This window comes from Nuphar pumila, chromosome 16, assembly GCF_984573655.1.
Source record: "Nuphar pumila chromosome 16, dmNupPumi1.hap1.1, whole genome shotgun sequence".
NCBI lineage: Eukaryota > Viridiplantae > Streptophyta > Magnoliopsida > Nymphaeales > Nymphaeaceae > Nuphar > Nuphar pumila.
This window is the reverse complement of record NC_143264.1, coordinates 11,729,688-11,755,759: the sequence shown is the minus strand read 5'-3', so window position 1 is coordinate 11,755,759 and position 26,072 is coordinate 11,729,688. Positions and strand designations below refer to the sequence as shown.

Below are 26,072 nucleotides of genomic sequence, written 5' to 3'. Positions count from 1 at the left end.
ACCACTTGATCGAAAATTCAGATCTTGCAGCAAAGTGCAACAGATCCTTGTGTGATCGTGCCAAATTGCTCCCAGATCATTGGTAAATATATAGGGATGGATCAAATCTCGAGATTTGTACTCGATCTGCGATATAAAGGCCAAAATGAACAAAAAATTGACTATGAGACTCATTGATCGATGTGTATGAACCTCTACGAGTTGATACAGTCGTCTAGTTGCCATGAATTACCGTTGTTCACTCACACAAACTCCCGGTTATTGCTCGACCAGAGAGCAACCTACGTCTTCACCGGAAGTTGATTGAATCTCGGCGGATGTGGACTATAAATACAAACTCATGATGAGTATACTACGCGATGGCCCATCTAGGAGCTTTATCAGGTTGATCGACTTCTAGCCTGTTCAAGCTAGCCTTGGAAGAGCAGAGCTCTGGTCACAAGGACCTTTGATCTCTCAATTAGCCAAAGAAGAAAATGAATTTCATTTTAAAGGGCCACACTTGGAGTCCAATTTTTCATTCAACATGCTTTCAAACGGCTCAAGTGTTCCTTTTAAAGGGCCACACTTGGATCTCTACACAATGGATTTCAAATCCAAATTCCAAAACTCAGACCCGTAACCCTCTTTACACCCTTGAATTATAAAATCAAAACTAATGAAATCGAAATTGCAAAATATAATCTGAATTGGGAAAACTACGCAAATGCCAAAATAGATAACCTCACTGAGCTCAAAGCCGACTAGGCCAAGCACAAGGTGGGCTTAGGCCAGCCTAGTGGGGACCTATCAACTCAACACAAAAATATTCTATGATGCCAATTGAAGGATTAGGTCGAGCTAGAACCGGATAAAGAATAGCTATCTATCCATTTCAAATGAGAATTGGCATGTGAAATGTGAGAGTTTTGTTTCATTATGATAGGAAATTGTCATTTCTTGCCAATATTGTCAGAAAAAATGGATGTGCTATGAATATTTAGAACTTAAACATTGCGCGATAAACTGAAGCTCAGTTAATCAGTTATAGAGAGTAATTCTACATCAAGACCAGCGAAGGGAAGAATTGATGTGTTGTAGCTCTGCAACATAACCCCAGTAGGAATTTGCATTCTTTTTCAAGAAGGCTTTAGTGCAGTTGGCTTCGTGTTGTCTAGTTTATGGCCCATCATATCTATATTCAAGTCATCATTCTAGGGTGAACTGGACAGGATTGTTGTACACACCCAAATTTTTTAATGCCCCAGTCTAGACTCAAAACAAGAGGAGGATGGTCTGGACAGGAGGATGGTGACCTGGGCAGAATGAAGGCGCACCTGAGGTGCTCTCTGATTCAAACCCCCTTCTAGGCTCTGGTTGGCATGTCATAATCGTTGTGTCATCCTGTCCAGTCCAGCTCTGTCTTCGGCCTGTGTTCCTTGTCCAGCCTTGTTCTGGCTGGGATGACCTCACAGTTTGGTTGTCCCACCTTGGGACAACCCCTTGGTTGGGCCATCCCATCTTGTCCCATTTCGACCAGCTTGGTCCCACCTTGAGACAGCCACCCAAGTTTGGTCGTCCCACCTTGGGATGGCCTCTTGGTTGGGCCATCCCGTCTGGACCCACCTTGGGACGACCACCAAAGTTTGGCCATCCCACCTTGGGATGACCCGTTGGTTGGGTCGTCCCATCTTGTACGTTTGGACCCGCCTGGTCCCACCTTGGGATGACCACCCAAGTTTGACTGTCCCACCTTGGGACGACCCTTTAGTTTGGTTATCCTGTCTCATTCCATCTAGTCTTGCCTGGTCCCACCTTGGGACGGCCACCCAAGTTTGGTTGTCCCACCTTGGGACCAAAAAGAGCCTAAAAAGAACTAAGCAGAACCTCGAGTCCGTAAAAAGTAATTTTTAGATCATTAGTTTGTTTGTTTTGATTTTATTTAATATTTTGATTAGTGCTTATACACATTTGATTTTATTTGCATACTTGAAACCATGGCGACGTGATTCGAGCTACGAATTTGAGAAACTTGTTTATACTTTACCTTTTTCTCAAGCAAAGGACGGTCATGACTCGTATACAGTGTCCTCGTATATTTTAAAAGAAAGTTTGCAAATCCGGGTATGTCATTTCCTTCTCAACGTAAAAAAAAAATTTATCAATAGTTTTTTGTGATCACGATGGGTCATCATATTTTTTTTATTCTTCATAGTTAGAATTGCATTTTCGAGGAAATTTGGATCCTAATGAACACAAAACTTCTAAACTTATTTTTTTTTGTTTGAATGACAAAAACTCCTTTAGTCATCACACCTTTTCCATCTGCGGTCTACAAAGTTTGTCCTTTGTAGACTACAGAACCCTTTTTATAGGATATGCCATCCAAAGCAAGGTCAGCCATCTCCCCTTCTATAGGCTATGTCGTCCCAAGCGCAGTGTTGTTTGGCGCACTCTCTCTTAGGTCCTATCGCCCAAACTCCATTCTGCAGGCATGGCCATTTGGACCTTCTTTCACCATTTGATCGCTCTATCGCCTGCAGGATTTGGTTATCCGAACCCCCATTTGCTCTTCAACACTTTTGGCCATCTACAAACCACTAACTCAGGGTTTTTGATCCAAAGCTTTGCCGTCCATATGCTTTTGCCATCCTGAACTCTATCATCCCAGACAAGACTGTCCGAAGCCCTGTCGTCCAGCAACTTCACTGTCATTAGTTATGTACGACCATTTAGCTTGCTTTTTATAGATTTGATTTTTTTATGATTTTCTTTTTACCTTGAATATAGGTCTTTTTGCACTAGTTCCATGCATAAAAACTAAGTTTAGGCCTATCACATTTTAGAAACCCTTGCTAGAGATTTGTATGCCATATACAAAATAGGAAAAATACAACCTCTAGCAAGTTAGGGTTTGTTTGAGACTTTATCTGGACCATTTTTGTGTGCTCTTAATTTATATCTCTCTCTTAGGAAAAGATCTCCCTCTTTTATTGAGAAATTTTGGAAAAACTTATCTTATCATTTGGATATTTGAATTTTCCTATTAGTACTCTTAAGCGGTGAGCTTGGCTATATTGGTGGTGATACCACTGGAGCTGGATAATCTACATCAGTACCCTTAAGTAGTTAGCTTGGGCATATCGGTATGGACTCGGAATGAAACCCTTACCCATAAAACCTGAAGAGACCTCACAGATTTGTGGAGACATCTTTTGAGAATAATTAGGGTACCCATCAATTTTAAAAACCTCTTGTTACTTGTTTATGCCCCTATGAACCAATTGCTTGGGCATAATGAATACTCAATCCAAAACCCAAAAACTCTAAATCTAATCCATCCTAGAGAAACTACCTTTGGATAATCTCACATACGAGATGTCATTCTATATGGTCTAAAAGAAATGACCCATGCTAACATTCCTAATAAGTATATGGATGATAAAAAAAAAGGAAAAACCCTTCAATGTTCCCCGAGTCTAGCTCACATCTGTACCCTCATCGGTCTTGCAAGGGTCCCTATGTGAGTTACAAGATGGGTAGTTTCAGCATGGATGAATCTACTAAAAGACAAATCCTGGGGTCCTCACATTTCAAAGCATCCTTCCAAGAAATGCACCATCACCAGTCTCATAAAGATCCTCATACAGGTTATGAGACAGACAACTCTAGCATATGCGAGTCCACTAGGAGACGGACCTCTAAGACCTCACATTTTAATGCCTGAGCCAAAGAAGGGGATGTGATAACACAAGCCAAACGGAATATGGAAAAAGAAAAAGCAAAAAAGAAAAAAAGTAAAAGAAAAAGAAAAAGAAAAAAATACCAAAAAAAAGAAAAAAAAGCAAATCACAAAAAAAGATTTGTGTATTTAAGCTAACACCTACTCTGAGTCCATGGCAAGGTGACATGCTTTGATCATGAGATTACCTTAGGGGTAGAGGTTATAATAAAAAATGTGTACTAAAAAAAAGTCAATACTTACCTCTAGACTTATGGCAAGGTAGCAAACTCCAGTCATATGGACTTTTAGAGGCAGAAATTGGATAGATTGTTGTATCTCTCCTAAATTGAGAAGTCATGATACCCATGGTTGATAGGCCTGAGGTCAAAGGATGGCAAGAGTAAGGAATAAGCCCCTTTCGAGCTAATAATAAAGACTCCAAGAAACTTACCTAGGAGAAAGAGGTGCACTTGAATGCATTCTTATCAAGCCTTAATCTTTCAGAGTTTAAGTCTTAGAGGGGACCATCAGACCTAATAGGAATGCCTTGAAACTTAATCTCACATCTCTATAACTAGTCACTTGAAACTAAATTAGAATTAGAGAAGAAAATTTTTAGTAAAGCCAAGTATCGTTATTTTATACCAACCTGAAAGGAGAAAAATCTAAAGTATAGGAATGTCAAGTATAGAAATCTACTTGTTAAGAATGTTCTAATTTTTTAAAAGAGAAAGAAGAGCAAAAATCTTTTGACCATAGATGATCAATCATTCATGGTTGTCATAGGATAACAATTCTACTACAAAAGCATGAGTCTCATTGCATATCATTATATGCATTATAATTCATCAAAGAGTCTAGTCATAGGGATCTTGAGTATAAGGAATACACAAAAAGATCTATCATTTCTTCAGTGCCACCTGACCCAAGTATACATGACTCCTCTCACTATGAAAGAAGTTTCATGTCTAAATTGATCATCCTAGGAAGGGTACCTCCACCCTAAGACCCTATTGAGGCAACTCTGCCCTTTCTATGAACCCACAAGAGGTGTAGGACTCCTAATATTTGCCCTCATAAATTCTTATAAGAAAATCACTCACAAAAGGCATCAAAAATCTAAAAAGGCCTAAAAGGCATGAAAAAGAGCTACATATTTCTTGTGCTGCCCTCACTTGATGCCCAATATTTTGCCCTCTCTTGCATGAATAAAGTTATCAATGGGAGTCAAGAGTAGTTGTAGGATGCTTCATGACATGGTAAAGCCTGTTCAATAGCCCCAAAGTCTTCAACTCCTTTCCTTGAGAAAAGCCCAAATCACTACGAAGTTTTTCTCCAAAAGCATTGGTCTAACCTTGTTTGGCGAGACCCAAACGGTCTCCACAACCTAGTGGTTTTTTAAACTGGTCCAACCTTGTTCGACGAAACCAATCACAGCCTTGACAACCCAGTTTTTCTTTTAGAAACACTTGTTCGACCTTGTTCGATGAGACCTAAATGGTTACAACAACCCAATAGTTTTCAAACTGGTCCGACCTCATCTGAAAAAAGTAATTGAAAGCCATAATGAAAATTTATTGCTAGAGTGCAACCTAGGGAGAGCTTTATCTCAAGGTGCTCCTGACAACCAGATGTTGGCTGATAGAGTAGTTATTATGATGTGGTGCATCTGGAACAATCTGAATGTACACGCGGAGTGAGACCTTATTTGAAAGGCATCCTCATGATACCCTAAGCCATACCAATCCATTTGGGTTTAAAAATGGGTCCAAGGGCATTTTGGTCATTTTTCATGTTTTAATTTTTTGAGGTTTTTTTGTTTCATCTATCTCGGAAAATTAATGTTGTTACATGGTTTTATTTTTGTCTTTTGGAATCGCCTGTTTATATTTTTTATTTTTTATTTTTTATTTTTTTTTATGTTTTTAGGTGCCAGATTCTACAGATCTGAATAGTTTTGGTATTTGTTAGGGTTGATTTTGAGTACTAGAAGGTTTATGGGAAATATGGGTAGTTTTTTTTTTTTTTTCCAGCTTTAGATTTGGACCTTAGGTCCATTGTTTTGCTAAAGATCTAATTTTCAAGTTTGGATCTTGAGAGGGATCCAAAATTCAAACTTTGGATCTATATTGGCTACCTTGAGAGAATGCATTTATTGGGCCAATGTAGATATGAATCCATTGTGTTATAAGGTTCATTACATATAGTCTTGTTTCATTGGATATGAGATGATGTGGCCTTTTATGTTGCCAATCCTTCTTTAGCCACCTCACCATTCATCCATTGGCCCCTCTTGAGGTGTTGCCCAATTGCCCTCTCTTCTTTTACAGAATGATTTTTTATTGGAGTGTTGACTGGTGCAAGGAGAGTGCATATTTTGAATTGAGGCCTCATTGGCCCCAAGAGTGGCGGCCTCCCACATGGCCAATGAGAGGTCATGCTAGTTTTGACTTCTCTATAAAAGTATGTTGAAAATACAGAGGGTTTTTTGTCTCTTGTTTGTAATTTTATAAAGCTCTGAAAATGGCTGAAGTGCCTCCATTGAAGGTGATGTGAGCTTGAATCCTTGAGAGTTCCATTTTGTTATGAGTGAGGAAATCGTAGGTTCTTGAAGAACTCGTGGAAAATGTTTGGTGGAGATTGCTACTACAGGAATTCATGTTGAACTCTTGCTGCTATCATGAACCCTTGGGTTGTTGGTATTAATTTGTGGTAGTCGTGGGTTGCATCCTTTCCATAATTGCTGCCATTGTCCTGGAAGAACATCGTGCTTGAATTGACCAATCTTCATCGTTTTCAGTTTGACAAGAAAACTTATTTATTTTGTTGAATTTGTGTTGTGAGTGTATTGTTTCTTAAATCCATTAGATGATTGTTGAGTTCTTATGTGTGCAATATTTGAAACTTTAACATCTTTTAAAATAATTTGAATGTGTGAAGTTATAATTTTTATAAAGCTTGTATGGTTGATCATGTCTCGTGTGTTGCCTATATTTTTTTCTGATCTAACTAGAATTGGGTTAAGGAGGAGGGGATATTGACATTGTAGAAATCACCTTTGGAAGTGTGTTTGAATGTAGGTTGAACTTTAAACACCTAAAAATAAAATTGAATCATAATTTTGTGTGTTTGTGCTCGCTATTTGATTTTTCAAAATTCTAGTTTGTTTGACCCAATCATAGTATTTTGGGTATATCTCTCGTTTTGAATCACATCTATTTATGCTTAGATTCGCCGGAAAGCTGATGAATTTTTTAACTTTTATGTTCTGTCTGTAGGCATATTTTATACTTATAGTCTCTGAAAATGGACCTGAATAGAGAGCCCTATCATTCCCATGACCGTGTTCTAGTTTTTTAGTCAGTCTCGATGTTTGTGCAATATCTCTTCACTCCGATGTCAAAAAATTGCATTCTCAGATTTGTTAGAAAGATAACAAATATATCTTCAAATTTTGTGTTGTCGAAGGTTACATTCCTACAGTATCTGAAAATGAACCCGAATAGAATAGGCAGTTTCTCGAGAGACTGTCTTACTGGCCTGACTGATAATCATTGTGTATCTCTGCACCCCAACATCTAAAACTTCTGATTGGTGTGTTGGAATGATCATTTTGTCATCTGCATTTTATCAGTTATGTATTTTTCCAAAATTCGTGATCTACTGTGTCGAATTTCAGTAGTGACAGTCCCTGTCATATTTTCAAAATCTCAATTTGAAAGCTTCCGCAATGGAATAGTAGGTACGATGTCTTGGTTGCTAACGGACTTGTGGTCAGTCTGCACCATGTTATCCACCATCCGACGAATGCACCTCAAACGTCTGATCAAGGTGATGTACCGAATCTGGTTAGTAATGCTGACATGAGCCGGCTGGAGATTTCTTACCAACCCCTGCTACACCATGGGTGGTGAGTGAGTTCCAAAAACCCAAACCACGCCTCCAATGTCACTCTCTCTCTTTTAGCCAATGGAACCTTCATTCGTCAGGCTGACCTCTTGCTGGTGAAGAATCAAGGTTGTCAGACCTTTCTCCCGACTACCCCTTGCAGCCAGCATTGATGAGGTTTTGGCATCTACCACCAAATGGAATCGAGCTAATAGATTGTCACAGATCGTCCTCAACCAGCGAAACCCCTAGACTCTAGCTAGTGGTCGAGTCGGTTGTTTCCCATTTATGGAGGTGGACGAGGGTGAGATAAACCCTAACCTTCTCTTCATTTTCCCCTTTCCCATCGTGGAAGAAGGGTGGGAGGGCCAAACCTGTTCGATCTTAAACTGGTTCAATCTAACTACCTTTTGTTCTACATCATTTAATTCACCTTTTCAACCTGAGTCAGATCAGAAAAGCTGGTTCTCAATGTTCATTTTATGCCAAAACCATTTATGGACTTGGATTTGCTATGAAACCCTCCAAGACATACCTATTTGAACCCAAATACACTATTAAACCCACCTGTCTAAATCCAAACTCAAACTTTTAGCTTCAGGACATAAACCCAAACTTTCAACCCTATCCCTTCTCAGCCTACATAGTTTCGACCAAACCCTAAATGGAATTTCTATAATCTCTTCTAACCAAACCATAGACCCATATGTGGATCCGCTTGAAACCCAATTTTGTTCATCAAGATACTATGGGATCCACATAGTCATTCTAGTTGAAACTTTTGCATATTGATTCCCATCATTTCCAAAACCTCTTGATCCAACCAAAATATATCTCCATGTGCAAGAAGCTGCATTAGTTCAAACATTTGTGCTAGTCGAGAAAATTTGGAAGAAACACAAACAAATTCAAGCCTGAGGGCAAGCCTTCTGCAACCCGAAGAGAATGATGGAGGAGCATAGCATGCAATCCAGGTCCAAAGTATCCATTTCAATCCAATTTTTAGTTTAGGTTCTTATTTGGGGTTTTATTTAGAATTGGATCTTTTTTCTCCGGACCAATTTAGAATTAGGTTTTTTTTGTTCCCTATAAATACTCATTATGGAGATTATTATGGAGTAGTTGGTGGATGATTACTTGATATTTTTCTTGAATTTTCTGTAATTTAATGTTATTTTTTATTTTTTATTGCTCTGTTTGCTTCGTTAAATAGAAGTAGACATAATTTAGCGATTTTCCTCCATCCTTGGGCTTGAGTGTACATCACATTCTCAGTTGGATCTGAGTCTTGGTCCCATGTTTTGGTACTTTTAGTCTAAGGCCAGTACTCTTCTATGGAATTCTAGCATCTGGCGGTGTGTAAGCAAGCAGGGATATTTCAAGTGTTGACCAGTCATTTGAGTTGTCAACTTCTGAGGGCACATTTCTATATGGCATTCTATCAAATGGTGCGATTGAGCAAATTGAGTATATCTTCTATACGAGATGACAAGTGGGACTTCCCATCCATACTAGTCAATGAAATTTTCATAGATTGAGATCAATCATTGTTGTATAAAGATGTCCAATGTCTTAATTTTTTTTTTCTTGTGATTTTGAATGGGCGGATTGGTCTACCCTAACATAATTGAATGTCAAATGAGCTTGTAATTAATGCTGATGAAGCCCATATTTAATCTTTGAACTTCCAAACTATAAGATAACATCAAGAGTTTTCAAGGCTAGTGATAGAAAATGAGCTTTCAATGACGTTGAGGTTGGTAGACTCAACACAGAAATATTCTATGATGCAACTGAAGGATTGGGTGGAGCTTGAACCAGATAAGGAATAGCTATCCATCCATTTCAAATAAGAATTGACATGTGAAATGTGAGAGGTTTGTTTCATTATGATAGGAAATTGTTATTGCTAGCCATTATTGTCACAGACAAAATGGACGTGGTATGAATATTGAAAACTTAAACATTGCATGATATATAAGCCTAGTTAATCAGTTATAAAGATAGAGTAATTCTACATCGAGACCTCTGAGGGGAAGACTTAATGTTCTATAGATCTATGATGGAATTTTTAAAGAGGCAACACAACCCCAGTAGGTGATTCAATTTCCATTCTTTTTCAGGAAGGGCTTACTGCAGTTGGCTTCCTGTTGACTAGTTTGTGGCCCATCAGATATATATTCAAGTCATAATTTTAGGATGAACTGGACAGGATTACCTATGATTGTATTTATCATTGATACATTGGTAGAGGCTTTACTATAGTGTATGTCTTCAAGCATCGGAATAACTTATGGACTGATGAGCGTATTGACAGATGTTAATTATAGGAAAAATCTAGGGGCAAAGCCATAAATCTAAACTATGGTGGGCACCAATACAAAGTGAAAAAGAAAAATAATTACTAAAATGGATCATGATATTATTAATATATAGCCTCATTAAAAAAAACAAAAACCCTTAAAATTTTAACTAAAATCAAGCATGAACATAATTCATATATGGGCTAATTGAGAAAAAGAACAAAATCGTTTATCGTATTAACTAAATTCAAGAATGAACATCATTCATTTATTGTAACGCCCCAGAATTTTAAGGGAAATTTTCTTCTTCTTTTTTGTAAATAACTTTAGGAAGACTAAACAATGGAAAACTTATTTTAAGAGCTAGATGATCCTCGACCAGTTACATGTGAAAATACAACATATAATCAAATTTATCATCAAAAGTAGTGCTCATCCAAAAACGATTTAGGGTAATGTGCCAGATTTCTGCACCAACAAGAAACTTATAAATTGTTGATTTTCGATATGAGCTCAGCTAGGGACAAACAAGGGCATAATAGCTTAGGAAAACACTGTGCAAAAATACAAGATTTTTTAAGATAGTGAAGACCTATCATAAAGAAAGAAGAGACCATGCTAATAGGACAATTAACATGCATTAATAGTCAACTCGATATTGTTGTTCAGCATCCAAAAATCAACATAGATAATATTCATTCTGTCCCACCGTAGCGAATTAGTGAAACTTGAACAAGATTCAGAATTCTGCATATTAAGATCTAACTGAAAAATCAAGATAGACTTATGTATAAGAATATATTGTTGTGGTTCAAAAAATTTAGATTGGCAGATCCTCAACGCGTTCAGATTCAAGGGTGCAATCAACGGAAAGCCAACATGTAATTTGTTCTAAAAAGAGTAAGAAACATAACACAATAATTTATCCCTTCAAAATTTTTACAGTTTATAACAATAATGAGGCCCAAAAACGTGCATCGTTCCAGCTTCCATAGAGGGTTTGTGACTCATTCCCTGCCTCATAACACAGGGTCAGCTATACAAATAGGCAGTAAGTTGAAAACCAAAATTATAGAAGTGCAGTTTTGTAGAACATTCACAATATCATACCGTGGTCATAACAATGATCAATTAATCAATATGACAAAATAATTCAAAAGTTACGTACCACAACTACGTGTCATAAGATGAGAATATAAACATTCACATGTATTAGATAATCAAGAAGAATTCTCATCAATTTTATGCATAACAGTGATCAATCAATCAATATGACACGATTGTTCAAGAGTTTCACAAACAATGTGTCATAAGGTGAGAATATAAACATTCACATATATTAAATATTCAAGAAGAATTTTCATCAATTATTGTGCATATTGGTGATCAATCAACCAATATCACACAATTATTTTAGAATATTACAAACATTGTGTCATAAGGTGAGAATATAAACATTCACATATATTAAATATTCAAGAAGAATTCTCACCAATTTTGTGCATGCATCACTTAAGTTTTCACTTTCATTATAATCCTTTGGTACAAAAGGTGCACCACCATGGTACTTCGGGTCTATTATGCCATGCCATCTTAATTACTCAAAGCCCTTCAAATGGCTAAGTATCCCAAGGAGAAGATTCATTCAAACGGGAGAAAATCCCAATGGGCCAATAGCAATTGGATATCCCAAAAATTTTAACCACTGCAGATGGGTTTGAAGCTTATCACCAAGGATACATCGATAAACCTTTCCTCCCTAACTTCGAGTGGCTAGAGGCTATGGGATGCTCTCACTCCCAAGAACAATGGAATGATGTGTTGTGTGGTTACAACTCACATGCATTCAATTGTCACTCGAGGTTGTACCACCTACCTCTCCAAGTAGGCATGCGAGAATGGGTATTATTAGAGTGTTCTTATTATTATGCATACCATACCTCATTTTTGAAGGTGTAACGACCCACTCTAGGTGTCAATTATTTATACACCCACCTAATTCTCTATTGCTCTAGGACTACAGTCCGTCAGAGCCAATCCAGATATTTAAGTGTAGAGGTTAGTACGTGTCAATATATATATATATATATATATATATATATATATATATATATATATATATATATATATATATATATATATATATATATACAAGAGCATTCATTGCATCACATGAACCAATCATGCCTTTCATAGGACACACATATAACATCATAACCAATAAATCCACACGTGTGTTTAAAACACAATTCTCTATGTGTATTTATATATTGCAAATTTATCATAGTTTATGCATACATAGTAAAATTCACAATAAAAGAGCACATGAGAAAATCCATCTATAATATGTTCCAATACATCAAAAACTTAGGTAATAAGAGTGCAACTAATGCATAGTCCAGGTAATTGAAGCACCTTCGCATTATTGACCTCACATCAAATACTTAAGCAATATGAGTATGTGCAACATTATTATAATAAATGAACACCTTAATGATGTGGCCATGATCAATCATATTAATTGCTTAGTAAAATAGAATAAAAGCCGAACATGCTTCACCAAATTATTACACTTGTAAGATAGACATATCAATTACTTAAGCAATATGAGTGTTTAGATAGATTTCAGTGTGAAACATAAATTCACTGAAATTTTTTGTGAATTTTGTATTCACATTTGAACATCTGAGTGAAACTTGATGCAAAACTTAATATGAGTGAGCACATCAGCATAGTATGCATTGATATTCAAACCCTCAGGCATAAATTTAATAGATGAATATGTTTGTCTGCCTTCATAAGTTTAAAGTTGGCTTAACCGGTTATCAAAACTATTTTTTTTTCATACAAAGATTCATTACCAACTGAATCACTTGAATTTATCACACATATAGATACACCATGTGTGCGTGTGTATATATACATGTACATTCAGTTTGCTTTATTAGTGGAGTGCAAGATTTTATATATATATATATATATATATATATATATATATATATATATATATATATATATATATATATATATATATATATATATATATATATGTTGATTATAAAAGACATTTCTGAGAGAGCCAACCTTGTTGAATCATAGACAATTAGACGGCTGAGCTAGACACAAGCTCATTGATTGAGGTGGTGCAACAAGAGCTGGTCAGCCAAGCTCTAGACCATAAAAACCCTTCACAAAATTTCTGTGTATATATATTTTTCACACACACATACACACACGCACACACATATATATATAAAATTTGGTTTACATCCGGCAAGAGGAAAATTTCAGTCTAGACCTCAACTTTGGGTCCAACATAAGTATGACCGAATGAGTCCAGTCGGCTTGCAGTTGAGGTTTACAACTGGACTGGGTTTAGTCCGATCTGGTTTGGTCTTAGCTGATCTGAACAAACATTGACTAAAATAGGTCTGTTCCAACTAGCGTAAGTGATAAAAATATATTTTATTTTATATTATTATTTATTTTATTTTTTTACAAATATACATATGTATATTCGAACAAACCCTTTTTAATTGGGTCGGTTTCATGGACTGCACCCAAATCGGCCCAACGGAGTGTCTGCTGGTTAGGAGCTGCCCGATCACTAGAATAGACTCGGGTCTGACCCAAATGGGATCGGACAAGTGTCACGTCAGTCTGGTCAGACCGATGGTTCAGACCCTGGTCTGAGCCTCCCAAACCGACACCAAGGTCTAAAAAAAAAAACAAGTTTAAAAAAAAAAAGTCATGATCTCTTTAAGGATCACATTTTGCAAACAATTTCTTTTTTTTTCATTTACAAAGAACAACCAATTTGTAAGATTCATAAAGAGTTTCTTGAGGATTTGTGGTAGTCAAAATGATGGCTATAAGCTCACGTAGAAATTTGGTTAAAACACAACATTTAATATTCAAAAAATAATTACTAAAATCAAACATTAATCATTCATATATAGGCTAATTGAAAAAGAAAACCTAATAAAATTCAAACTAAAATCAAACATGAACATCATTCGTACACAGGCTAATTGAGAAAAAACAAAACCTGTAAAATTATAGCTAAAATCAAGCATGAACAACATTCGTATATAGGCTAATTGAGAAAAAACAAAACCCTTAAAATTCTAAATAAAATCCAAGTATAAACAACATTTATTTATAGGCTAATTGAGAAAAAAAATAAAACCCCTAAAATTATAACTAAAATCAAGCATGAACATTATTCATCTATAAACTAATTGAGAATAAGAACAAAACCCCTACAAGTCTAGTTAAAATCAAACATGCACATCATTCTTATATTGGCTAGTTGAGAAAAAAATCCCCTTAAATTCAAACTAAATTCAAGCACTAAAATCAAAGATGAACATCAATCATATATAGGCTAATTGAGAAAAAAAAAACTCCTAAAATTCTAATTAAATCAAATATGAAAATCATTCACATATAGGCTAATTGATATAAACAAAACAAAACAAAACCCCTAAAATTCTAACTAAGATCAGGCATGAACATCATTCAATATAAACTAATGTGTAAAAAATAAAAAAAACAACCCCTAAAAGTGTATCTAAAATCAAGCATGAACATCATTCATATATAGACTCATTGAGAAAAAAACTACAAAACCCTTAAAATTCTAACTAAAATCAAGCACAAACATCATTCACACATAGGCTAATTGAAAAAAAAAAACTCCTAAGACTATAAGTAAAATAAAGCATGAATATCATTCATATATAGAATAATTGAGGGAAAAAACAAAACTCCTAAAATTCTAACTAAAATCAAGCATGAACATCATTCATATATAGGTTAATTCGGACAAAACTCCTAAAACTTTAACTAAAATCAAACATGAAATCCATATATAGGATAATTGAGAAAAAATATAAAACCCCTAAAATTCAAACTAAAACTAAGCATGAGCAACATTCATGTATAGGCTATTTGAAAAGAAAACAAAACCCTTAAAGTTCTAACTAATATCAAGCATAAACATCATTCATATATAGGCTAATTGAGAAAAAAAAACAAAACCCCTAAAATTCTAACTAATATCAAGCATGAACATCATTCATATAAAGGCTAATTGAGAAAAAAAATAAAACCCCTAAAATTATAACTAAATTAAGCATATGGAATCATGTTTATTATTGTTAAAAAAAAGCACATAGAATTACCTAACTAATATTCATCTCATTTGAAAAACCAAAATAAAAAGCCTAAATGCTAATTGGACAAAAAAAAAACACAAAACCCTAAACCCTAAAAAAATGCAAAAAGAAATAGAAAGTGGCATGTTAGAGAGTTCGATGGATGGAGGATGGCCAAACAATGGCAGCATTCCTGAGCCTTAAGGCCTTGACCCCTGACCATAGTTAACAGAGAGAGAGAGAGAGAGAGAGAGAGAGAGAGAGACTCACCAGTTGCAGGAACCAGCAGATGTGCTTGAGGCCGCCATTGGTGTCATCAAACAATGAACGACCAAAGGCCTAGGTGCATAATGCACAATGGAGAGAGAGAGAGAGAGAGTGGTGCCACCCTTACCTGGACAGCATTGCCTAGGATTGTATTTATCATTGGTAGATTGATAGAGGCTTCACTATAATGTATTGCTTCAAGCACGGGAAAAACTTAGACTGATGAGCATATTGACATAAGGGAACTATAGGAATAAACTAGGGGCAAAGCCAAGAATCTAAACTAAGTTGGGCATAATTGCACAGTGAAAAGGAAAAGTAACTACTAAAATCAAGCATGTCAACATTCATATAATTGAAAAACAAAACTTAAAATTCTTACTAAAATCAAACATCAACATCATTCATATAGAGGCTAATTGAGAAAAAACAAAACCCTTAAAACTGTAACTACAATCAAGCATGAACATCATTCACATCTAGTCTAATTGTGAAAAAGAACAAAACCCCTAAAATTCTAAATAAAATCATGCATAAACATCATTTACTAATTGGTAAAAAAATAAAACCCTTAAAATTATAACTAAAATCAAGCCTGGACATTATTCATGTATAGGCTATTGGAGAAAAAGAACAAAACCCTTACAAGTCTAATTAAAATCAAGCACAAACATCATTCTTATGTTGGATAGTTAAAAAAATCTCCTAAAATTCAAAATAAAATTAAGGATGAATATCATTCATATATAAGCTTATTGAGAAAAAAACACAAACAATGCCCTAAAATTCTAACTAAATCAGGCATGAACATCATTCACTTATAGGCTAATTAAGAAAAATAAAACAAAACCCTTAAAATTCTAGCTAAGCTCAAGCATGAACATCATTCATATATAGACTAATTGGGGGAAAAAAATAACCCATAGAATTCTAACAAAAATCAAGCATGAGCATCATTCATATATAGGCTCCTTGAGGAAATAATACAAAACCCCATAAAAATCTAACTAAAATCATCTACGAGCATCATTCACACATAGGCTAATTGACATAACTAAAATCAAGCATGAATATCATTCATATATAGGATAATTGAGGAAAAGAAAATAAAACCCCTAAAATTATAACTAGAATTAAGCATGAATATCATTCTTATAATTGAGAAAAATTTTAACACGTAAGTTTGAAGAATGTTTCCATTTTATGGCCAGACTGCATCCCAATTCGGGAAATCTACATCTAAGTGCTTTGGACCTTGAATAATCAATTGTCATTTCAAAACCATTTCACCTAGATGAAGTGAGAAGGGTGGTGTGGTCCATCCCAATGGTAAAGCCCTGGGTGTGGACGGTCTTCCCATTGAGGTATTTAGCGTGATTTGAGAGTCATGTTAACATTAATTATAATGCTCCTACTTCAAGAATTTTATTTTAATGCCACCCTACCCAAGGCTCTTGGTAAATCAATCATGGTGCTTGTACCTAAGGATGGTACAAGAAATTATCTTAAAAATTTCTTACATATTGTTTTATATGGAATAATCTATAATGTTATTTCCAAGGCTCTAAGCATGTGACACAAAAACTCATCTGGACGTTTTTACTCAAACTGGACCTCAAGGGTCAAAAGCTACATGAACAATTCATACTTGTGCATGAAGCTGTCCATACAATCTACTCCTCATACATGAAGGTGTTCTTACTCAAACTGGACCTCACTAAAGCGTTTAATATGGTGAGGTGGGATTTCTTGTTCACTAGCATGGAGAAAATGCACTTTGGGGAGAAATGGTGCAACTGGATTATGGATATACTTAGAATTTTATTCATGGCAATCAACTTCAACGGTATGTGAGGTACATGCTTTAACCTACATAGAGGGCTTCAACAAGGTGACTCCCTCTCACCCTTGCTTTTTCTTATGGTCATGTAAGTCCTCTCTTGCATGATTAATTCAGCTATTTTTGGTGGCCTTTTTCATGGAGTAGACGTACTGGGATTTCAAAAAAAATCTCATATCCTCTTCGCCGATGACATCCTTATTTTAAGCCAAGCTAAATAGGATAACATCGTCAATCTGTGGGTATTGCTGCAAATCTTTTCAGAATTGTCTGGCCTATGGGATTCAATGTTGTTGGTCAAACAACATCCTTCACATCCACCATATTTGGATGCCAAATTGCAAGTTTGCCCCTTAAATATCTTGACCTACTGCTTCACATTAGAGTCACAATAGATAGGTTTTAGAAGAAAGTTGTGAAGAAAGTATTAGCAAAAATGACAAAGTGGGTAGGATTAACCTTGCTCCTGTGGGAAAAATAGTCGAGCATGTCATCAAGTCTTTCCTTTTGCATTTCCTACAATTTTTTCAAATTCTAGAGAAAGAAGAGGATAAATAGTTTATTTTGAACCTTCATTTGGTCTGGCAAAAATCAAAAAGCTAGAATGCACCTAGGTTCATGGGAAATCATCATGAGTACATTCACAAAGTGGGGAGGTGGAACAAATTCTTGCTCATGAAATGGCTATGACTGGTCATCACTTAGAACAAGCGTGGGTGACGGTTTTAAAGCAAAAGTATAGCTTGCTTGGATGGCCTTGGAGCTGGATTGGGGGTGCCAAATAGGTAGTGGGGTCAGGTATATGAAAGGGTTGGGTGAAAATGGTAACTGAGTTCCTTGAAGCGATCCACATCAATATCAAAGCCGACTCCAACACTATGTTTTGAAAAGATACTTGGTTGAAGGAGGGTTGTCTCAAAGACATATACCCAGCCCTTTATTGGGTTAGAAGAGGCAAATAAAACAAAATCATCTCTTGTTGGAATCAAGTTTTTGGGTGGGAGATTCAACTTCGGTGAAACCCATCGCCTCTTGTCTTCGAACAATGGATGAGTTTAATGAAGGACAATCTCATTCACTCACATGGTTGCACTTGATGCCCCTTGCTGAAAACATTCATCAGACGACATGTTTAGCATTACCTCATGTTACTGCATGTTGCGACCAACCGCAGTACAATGGCTACTAGCCAATGCACTTTGAGATCAATCATACCCAATCCGTGGGTCCATCACCTCTTGGCTAATTCTACATGACAAGCTGCTCACAGACGATGTGCACAAGAGGTTAGGCTTCAACCTGCCTAATAGGTGCACCCTATGTCTATGCAGGGAGGAATCGGCGCCACATTTATTTTAGATTAATTTGGCACACAACTGACTCCCATTGGGACAAGTCGTATGATCTAAGGGCAATCCTAATTTCCTTGTATATCCAACATATGGGGCAGAAACATATTTTTGCCTGGTGATCGCTCATCACTCAAATCCATACTCTTGATATAATTCTTCTAATTATATATAAACACCATATTTTTCCTTGAAAAAAAAAACAATGCCAAATATGAAAAATCAACCAATCGACCTGGTTAATATTGTGCACACATGATCACTCAATCAAACCAGTGTATACATAATCAACAATATGAAATAATTTTCAAAAACAACTGAAACCACAATTCTAAGACACATGTAGACAGAACCCTGCAACACACAAAGCCCAATGAGATGTTTTTTCCATATAAAAATTGACACCCATTTTTTATTTTAAAGATGTATGAAAGAAAACTAAACAACAACTAGAAACTATATATATCATTTAAGCACCATATTTTTTCAACCTTTTTAAATTTTTTGCAGATCTGATCTTATATATTAGTGTTATGAAAAGTGTGCCTCAAGGTAAGGCACACAGCCTTTGGTGCCTTGAAGCACACTAATATAGCGCAAGGCACCATGAGGTGTGCGCCTCATGGGCCTTGAGGCGTTTACCTCAAGGCTGAGGTGCATGCCTCATTCTTCCCTTCTTTTTAAAGAAATAGAAGGAGGAACCGATAGGGCACCCCTCCCTCTCTCTCTCTCTCTCTTTATCTTGAGTTTGAGAAAGAATAAGAAAAAGAAGAATCTCTCTTGTGCTCTCTCTCTCTTCTACCCGTACATACCCCCCTCTCTTTCTTCATCTCTTCTTCTCCTCCTTCTAGTCCTTTTTCTTCTTTTCCTCCTTGTTATGTCGATCTTCCTCTGCCGATCTTCTTCTTATGTTCTTCTTCCTTTTGCTAATTTTTTTCCCTTTCGTCTTGTTCTTATGATATTTTTCTTCAAAAAAATTTACTTTTTCTATATAATTAATTACTATATTATTTTTATTAAAAATTTGACAAATTAATTAATAAATTTTTTGCCATATCTCAGATCTCGATATGATAGCCTGGCATTGCCTTTGATGTTGCAATATTGTTATTTATAATTTTTGGCATCTTGTAGATATTGTCGTTGATGTCTTATGGCAGCTTTATAGTTTCCTTTTCCTTTTGTGGCTTCTACCATGTATATATTGTAATCTCTTGGCATCAATATATAATAAGAAAAGTATTCCTCCTTTACATGGTATCAGAGAAATCGGTGTGCAACCCTAAAATGTTGCTACCTTTCTTTTTCTAACCTAAACATTGTTTCTATCCATGTCTTCCCCAGGAAAAGAGATCGCTAACAATGATGCTAACTCACCTTATTTGTTGGCCTCATTTGATAATACAGGCACACCATTGGTGTCATGCCTTCTCAAAGGTGAGAATTACCCCCACATGGCGACGAGCCATGCTGAATGCGCTATGTGCCAATAACAAACAAGGTTTCATTGATGGAACCATTCCTCAACCTGCTGCTAATTCAACCAATCTGCCATCTTAGAAGAAATGCAATGCTATGGTCACAACTTGGATCTTCAATGCGTTGGCCCCTGAGCTCCATGACAGTGTTGCCTACCTAGAATCTTCTGCGGCTTTATGGCGAGATCTGGAAGAACGATTCTCTCAAGGCAATGCTCCATGCATCCAAGAGTTAAAACGTGATCTAACAAACCTCCATTAAGAAGACACCACCGTTGTTGATTATTTTACTCACTTTTGTGCCCTCTGGGATGAATTAATCACATATACTCCACAACCACAATGTATTTGTGGTGCCAGTAAATCAATGAAGGAATAGTGTGAGATAGAGAAGATTCACCAGTTCCTGCTTGGACTTAACAACAGCCTCAATGCCATTCGATCACAAATTCTGAGTAGCAAACCACTGTCATCCTTGAGAAAGATATACTTCCTCGTCTCCCAAGAAGAAAAGCAACAAAGCATGGTGGAAGAACGAGCAACTTTGGAGTCTGCAGCCGCAGCCTTGCTGTCCAAGGGAGAGCAGATGCAAGGATGGTCACACACAAAGGGAGACAACACAACCAAGTAACATGTTCAGCGACCTAATGCACATCACAATGGTCACCGATCTGATGTCAATAATGGAAGAACTTGCAATAGTAGGTACTACTGTGACCATTGTCATAAACAAGGCCATAGTCGAGAATGGTGTTATGAGCTTGCGAGATATCCGACAGATTGGGAAGAAAGAAGCAAGGCTGGAAGAAAGGGCACAAATAGACGAACTGGGAGAGAACGTCACTTGGTCCTTAGTGCCTCTGCTCCCATGCAAGTGCCCCATCAGTTGCAAATGGATTTATCGCATCAAGTACAAGTCTGACAGTACAATAGAACGATATAAGGCTTGCTTGGTGGCTAATGGCTTCACCCAAGTTAAAGGGGTGGATTACCATGAGACCTTTGCGTTAGTTGCCAAACTTGTCACTGTTCGATGCTTATTGGCAGTTGCTGCCATTTGGGGTTGGGAACTTCATCAACTAGATATGGACAATGCCTTTCTTCATGGGGACTTTCATGAGGAGGTTTACATGTCTCCGCTACCTGGCTATGTGGGACCGGGGGATACTCGAGTATGCCACTTACATAAATCCTTATATGGCCTTAAGCAAGCTTCATGTCAATGGTTTAGCAAGTTCACAACGTGTTTGACACTTTTTGGCTTTCAGCAATCGCGGGCAGATTACTCACTCTTCACTTGTGCTAAGAATGGCTCCTTTGCAGCAGTTTTAGTTTATGTTGATGATGTGATTTTGGCAAGCTCATCCCACTCTCTACTTCTGACAGTAAAAAGATTCATTGCATCTAAATTTTTGGTCAAGGATTTGGGCACATTGAAATATTTCTTGGGCATAGAGGTTGCACGCCACAGATCCGACATTTTTATTAATCAATGCAAATATGTGTTTGATTTAATTCATGAGATGGGCATGCAGAATGCCTAGTCTGTCGCTTTTCCTATGGAGCAAAATCATCATCTCAGCATTAAAGTTGCTGATCCTCTCCTTAATCCATGGCAATACCGCAGAGTTGTTGGGCGCTTAATCTACTTGACCATAAAGAGACCTGCTATTTCTTACTCAGTTCATATACTGAGTCAATTCATGCAGCGGCCATGCCAATCACACTTGCAAGCTCTTCAGCGATTACTTAAATATCTTGTTGGCACCCCAGCGCATGGACTTTGGATCTCAGTCAATTCATCTCTACATACACATGGATTCAGTGACTCTGATTGGGGAGCTTGTCCTACAACACAAAGATCGGTTACTGGTTACCCCACAACCTTAGGGACCTCGCCATTATCATGGAAATCAAAGAAGCAGACTACAGTAGCCCGATCTTCAGCTGAGGCTGAATACAAAGCCCTCACATCAGCCACTTCAGAACTGTTATGGTTGAAAGCCTTACTTACAGATTTTTGAGTTCCTCATTCCCATCCTATGCTGCTCCATTGTGATAGTCAAGCAGCACTACACATAGCTAGCAATCATGTTTTTCGCGAATGAACCAAGCATATAGAAATTGACTGCCACTTTATTCGCGATCATTTGCTAGCAGGAACAATTGCCACGACACATTTGTCCACACACAGCCAGCTGGTCAACATTTTTACAAAAGCCTTGGGATGAGCAATGTTCCATCGATTAAAAGGCAAGCTTGGCCTTTGCAACTCTCCAGCGTCAGCTTGAGGGAGGGTCTTGCCATAACTCAGATCTCGATATGATAGCTTGGCATTGCCTTTGATGTTGCAATACTGTTATTTGTAATTTTTGGCATCCTGTAGATATTGCCTTTGATGTCTTATGGCAGCTTTATAGTTTCCTTTTCCTTTTGCTGCTTCTACCGTGTATATATTGTAATCTCTTGGCATCAATATCCAATAAGAAAAGTATTCCTCCTTTACAAAATTAATCAATTTTTTAATATTTTTTGTGAAGTTTACCTAAAGGTCGATACGCCTCAACGTTATTCACAACATTGATTCTTATAGATCTGATCTACATAATTTGTTTTCTAGAAACTAGCTATGTCTTAGATCATGATGACAGTGAAAAGCGTATATCTTCTGTGTGAAAAAAAGAAAAAAGAAACAGAGTCTAAACAAGGTATCTGGTTGGTATCAATGCCTACATTATGATTTTGATTTCTTCCAATTGTCATCCTCATGGAACCTAGCATAGCAATAGCTTGAATGTCGTGTCATTTTCTTTTCTTTTTCTTTATTTTGTAAGAACCAAGCTGAAGAATAGTCTCATTAATGGCATTTATGCTTAACGCTGCATGGTTATGATAGCTACCATTTATTCATCAGTCTGTCCTTTCTACAATATCTAACCTCCAATTGAGCTTAATGGTGGTTTAGCATGCTTTTGTGTGGAATCGGATGCAAATGCCTTCTCTTTAGCCTAGCTGGTCGAAAGAGAACTCGGTTAGACATTAGATTTTAAAGACACTGCCATGCTCGACTAGATTGCACAAATACCCATAGAATGCCTTTTTCCAACAAACGATGAGGTAGGCAGCAAGCTGTTTAGGGCCTTACAGCGTTACCTCAATAGGTACAACGCCCCATCCTTCTCTTTTACCACCAACACTAGTTCATGGAGAAGAAAGAGAAAAAAAAAAAAGAAGCATGAATATCTTTAGCAAAATATAAAACAAAAGGACAGTGCTTTCTCACCGTTGGCCTCAGTTGGATAACAGAATTGGCTTCATGATCCAATAAGCAAGGATAAGGAAAATAGTCGAGGCAACCACTCCCCATATGCCAATACTCCTGCTGCCACTAAGCGCAAATAACGAGAGAGAAAGTGCTGCAAAGGCAACAAACATGTAGGAGGCGGTCTCAACCGGGTGCTGTTTATAGTCTGTGGGTTTGGGCCCTCCTAGTTGAATACAGAGCGCTATGTTACCAACCGCTAATGGCCGCCGCACCGAGGATAACCAAGCATCTTCCTCCCTTTGGGGTTGGGAGCCAGCATTCTCGAGCAAACTATTCATCATCATCAGCTCGAAATGCTGCCTAGTCACCGTTTCGCTGACTTGTGACTGCACATCATTGATGACGATGTTGAAGCCCAACAATTTAAGCAACCACCGGATCGTCTCTATACGCCGAGAAATGCGGATTTCGGGCTGTACGACCCCAGCCTGCTCATTCTCAAGCGACTCCACGATCACGATGACCCTTCCGTTCGGAAGATGCAGTTCGATGGGGGCGATTCCGAGCAACTTCCTCGTCATCGGCCCGAAGCCCTCTCCATTCACCGTAAGCTTGACAGTTGACAGCACATCCGTCTCCGGAACTTGTTGCAGTTTACTCATAAGGTACACACTGCCGGAAATTTCGAAGTTAGCCTGGCCGTCCATCTGCACCAAAAAATTCTCCACCGAGATAGACAGAACGGTGCCATTAGATGCCATATCTGCCTTTCTTCGTTTCCAAGACGATGGACCGTGCAAGAAAGAGAGAGAGAGATGATGCAACTCCTTGGAGAGAACTCCCACAAAAATGTCCTGGCAAAAGAAGTGAAAAAACCATATGAAGCAGCACCCACCCAAAACTTCGGATCGTACTTCGACGATGCAGGACAGGTGTCAGTTTCCAGTTACACAATTTGCATATCACCCGTATCGCCGTATCGGTTGACTCTTACTGTTTTCTTTTTAGTCACAAATACCAAGGACCACCTTTCTACGTCAATTTACGTTGATTTCTCCCCCCGAACACGCACTGTAGCTACAGTGCGTGTTTTGGGTGTGTGTGTGGTGGTGTGGACAGAGGGTGGTGGTGTGCACATATAACCTGCCCGGAATACTTTCTATCTGAAATTAAATGAAACAATATTTTTCTCTGGAAAAAAAATAAAAATTGAACCCAACTCCATAATGCCATTGCATGGATGTTCTTTCTACAGGTGAGTATTCCCGTACTGCGACTTGCAAGTCCATTGAAGTTGGACATCGCAGGCCATCAATCTCCTGAGCTTGAATCTTATTCTTTTGCAAAACACCGGATCTTGTTGTGCATGCTCACATCAGGGACATCTTGAAAATATCAAGATAAAAATCGTGACATTTTAAAAAATTCTATTGCGATATCGACAATTTTTATTTTTTGCATTTCCGTGAATTTTCTTGTATCTTAAAACTTAATATACCCTATAATTAAGATATCAACACTTTTATTTCTAACATCTTTATGTATTTTCTAATTACTTAAAAATTAATAATATTTAGCAAGTCTCTCTCTCTCTCATGACTGCTCCAAAGTGATGGACAACACGGCTATGGATTTGAATCCTTGACTTGGGTTTAGAATTTATTTTTGACACATTCTTTACAAATGTGTCTCAAGTATTTATATCACTCCATGAATCTTTATCATATCAGAGGACTAATCCCTAACCTTTCCTAAAGTCACCTAAGCTATGTAAACCAATACCACATTGGTAGAAGCGGTGTAGTCACATTTTTATTTTGCCCTTTGCACCTTACCTGAACATGCATAATCCTTACATACCTTTCGAGGATTGTCACCTAACCCCTGAAATGGATCCCAGCTTTAGCCAAGACCCTATCTATCTTCGATACTCGAAAAACCAAAATTGCACCCTTCTAATTCGGCAAAGAGTGTAGTTTTGCATGTTTAACCTCATCAGCCTCTCCAACTACCCAGCCTAACCTCTTTGACCCTCAACACCTATACCAGACCTAAACACAATCCTACCCGATTTAGCTGCATTAACCCAGTAGCCTCTCATATATTCTAAACCATCACAATTACAAACCTCTGACCTTATCATATAGTATCAATCAAGGTACAACACTTCAAATGTGCCAGCCATAGGCACGATCCTCTCGCTTACTTTGGGCTCCAACTAGAGTACCCGTTTGTTACCAGTCCAAAGCTCCCTTCAGGTTCAAATTCTGAACAGTCAAATTCGATTCTTAAGAAGGGTGAAAGATAGCTTGGGAGTAGTCATACCTTGTATGCAAGTCCTAGAAAGGAAATAAGCTTAATGTTGTGAGCCACCACCAAGGCTCGAGAAAAGTACTAAACACAAAGTATGCAAAAAGAAGAAAATTTATTTTTAAAATATCAAACTAAATGAAATAAAACACAAAAGAGATTGAATCTCACCTCAGGCTTGGATAACCCTTTTTTATTATAGTGACAAGAGCGGTAGAACTCGAGCAACACTTCGAGTAGGTGCGGGTTCCAAGAGGCTGGATGAGATAAGGGATATGGGTTTTAGGCTAGGTTAGGTAAGTTTAGCTAAGCTTGACCTGCTTAAACAAGGCTAGGGTGTTAGGTTCTAAAAGGTTATAGCATCTAGGTGTTTCTGCAGGGTAAGGTCGCATTTAGATCTCAAGTGTCAGATGTTGAATTTGGGTGACCAGGCCTCTATTTATAGATTTTCTGGTGGATACTGACATCATTCCTACATATCTTGGATCCAAAGATCTAGATCGGTACATA

General features: G+C 37.3%; 1 protein-coding gene across 4 annotated transcripts in view; it reads right to left on the bottom strand.

The window, feature by feature from the left end:
• Positions 1 to 10,658: 10,658 nt before the first annotated feature.
• The window catches only part of LOC149812930 (uncharacterized), a 46,095-nt gene continuing 30,681 nt past the window's right edge, over positions 10,659 to 26,072 (bottom strand). For 2 of the 4 annotated variants that reach the window (XM_089992277.1, XM_089992278.1), the window contains exon 3: positions 18,871 to 24,106. In XM_089992277.1, coding sequence (XP_089848403.1) covers positions 23,279 to 24,013 — 735 coding nt within the window. In that variant the 5' untranslated portion in view covers positions 24,014 to 24,106 and the 3' untranslated portion in view covers positions 18,871 to 23,278. Of the gene's footprint in view, positions 10,909 to 18,870; positions 24,107 to 26,072 lie in introns of those variants that run through there. The other 2 variants (XM_089992280.1, XM_089992279.1) reach the window with 2 other exon arrangements.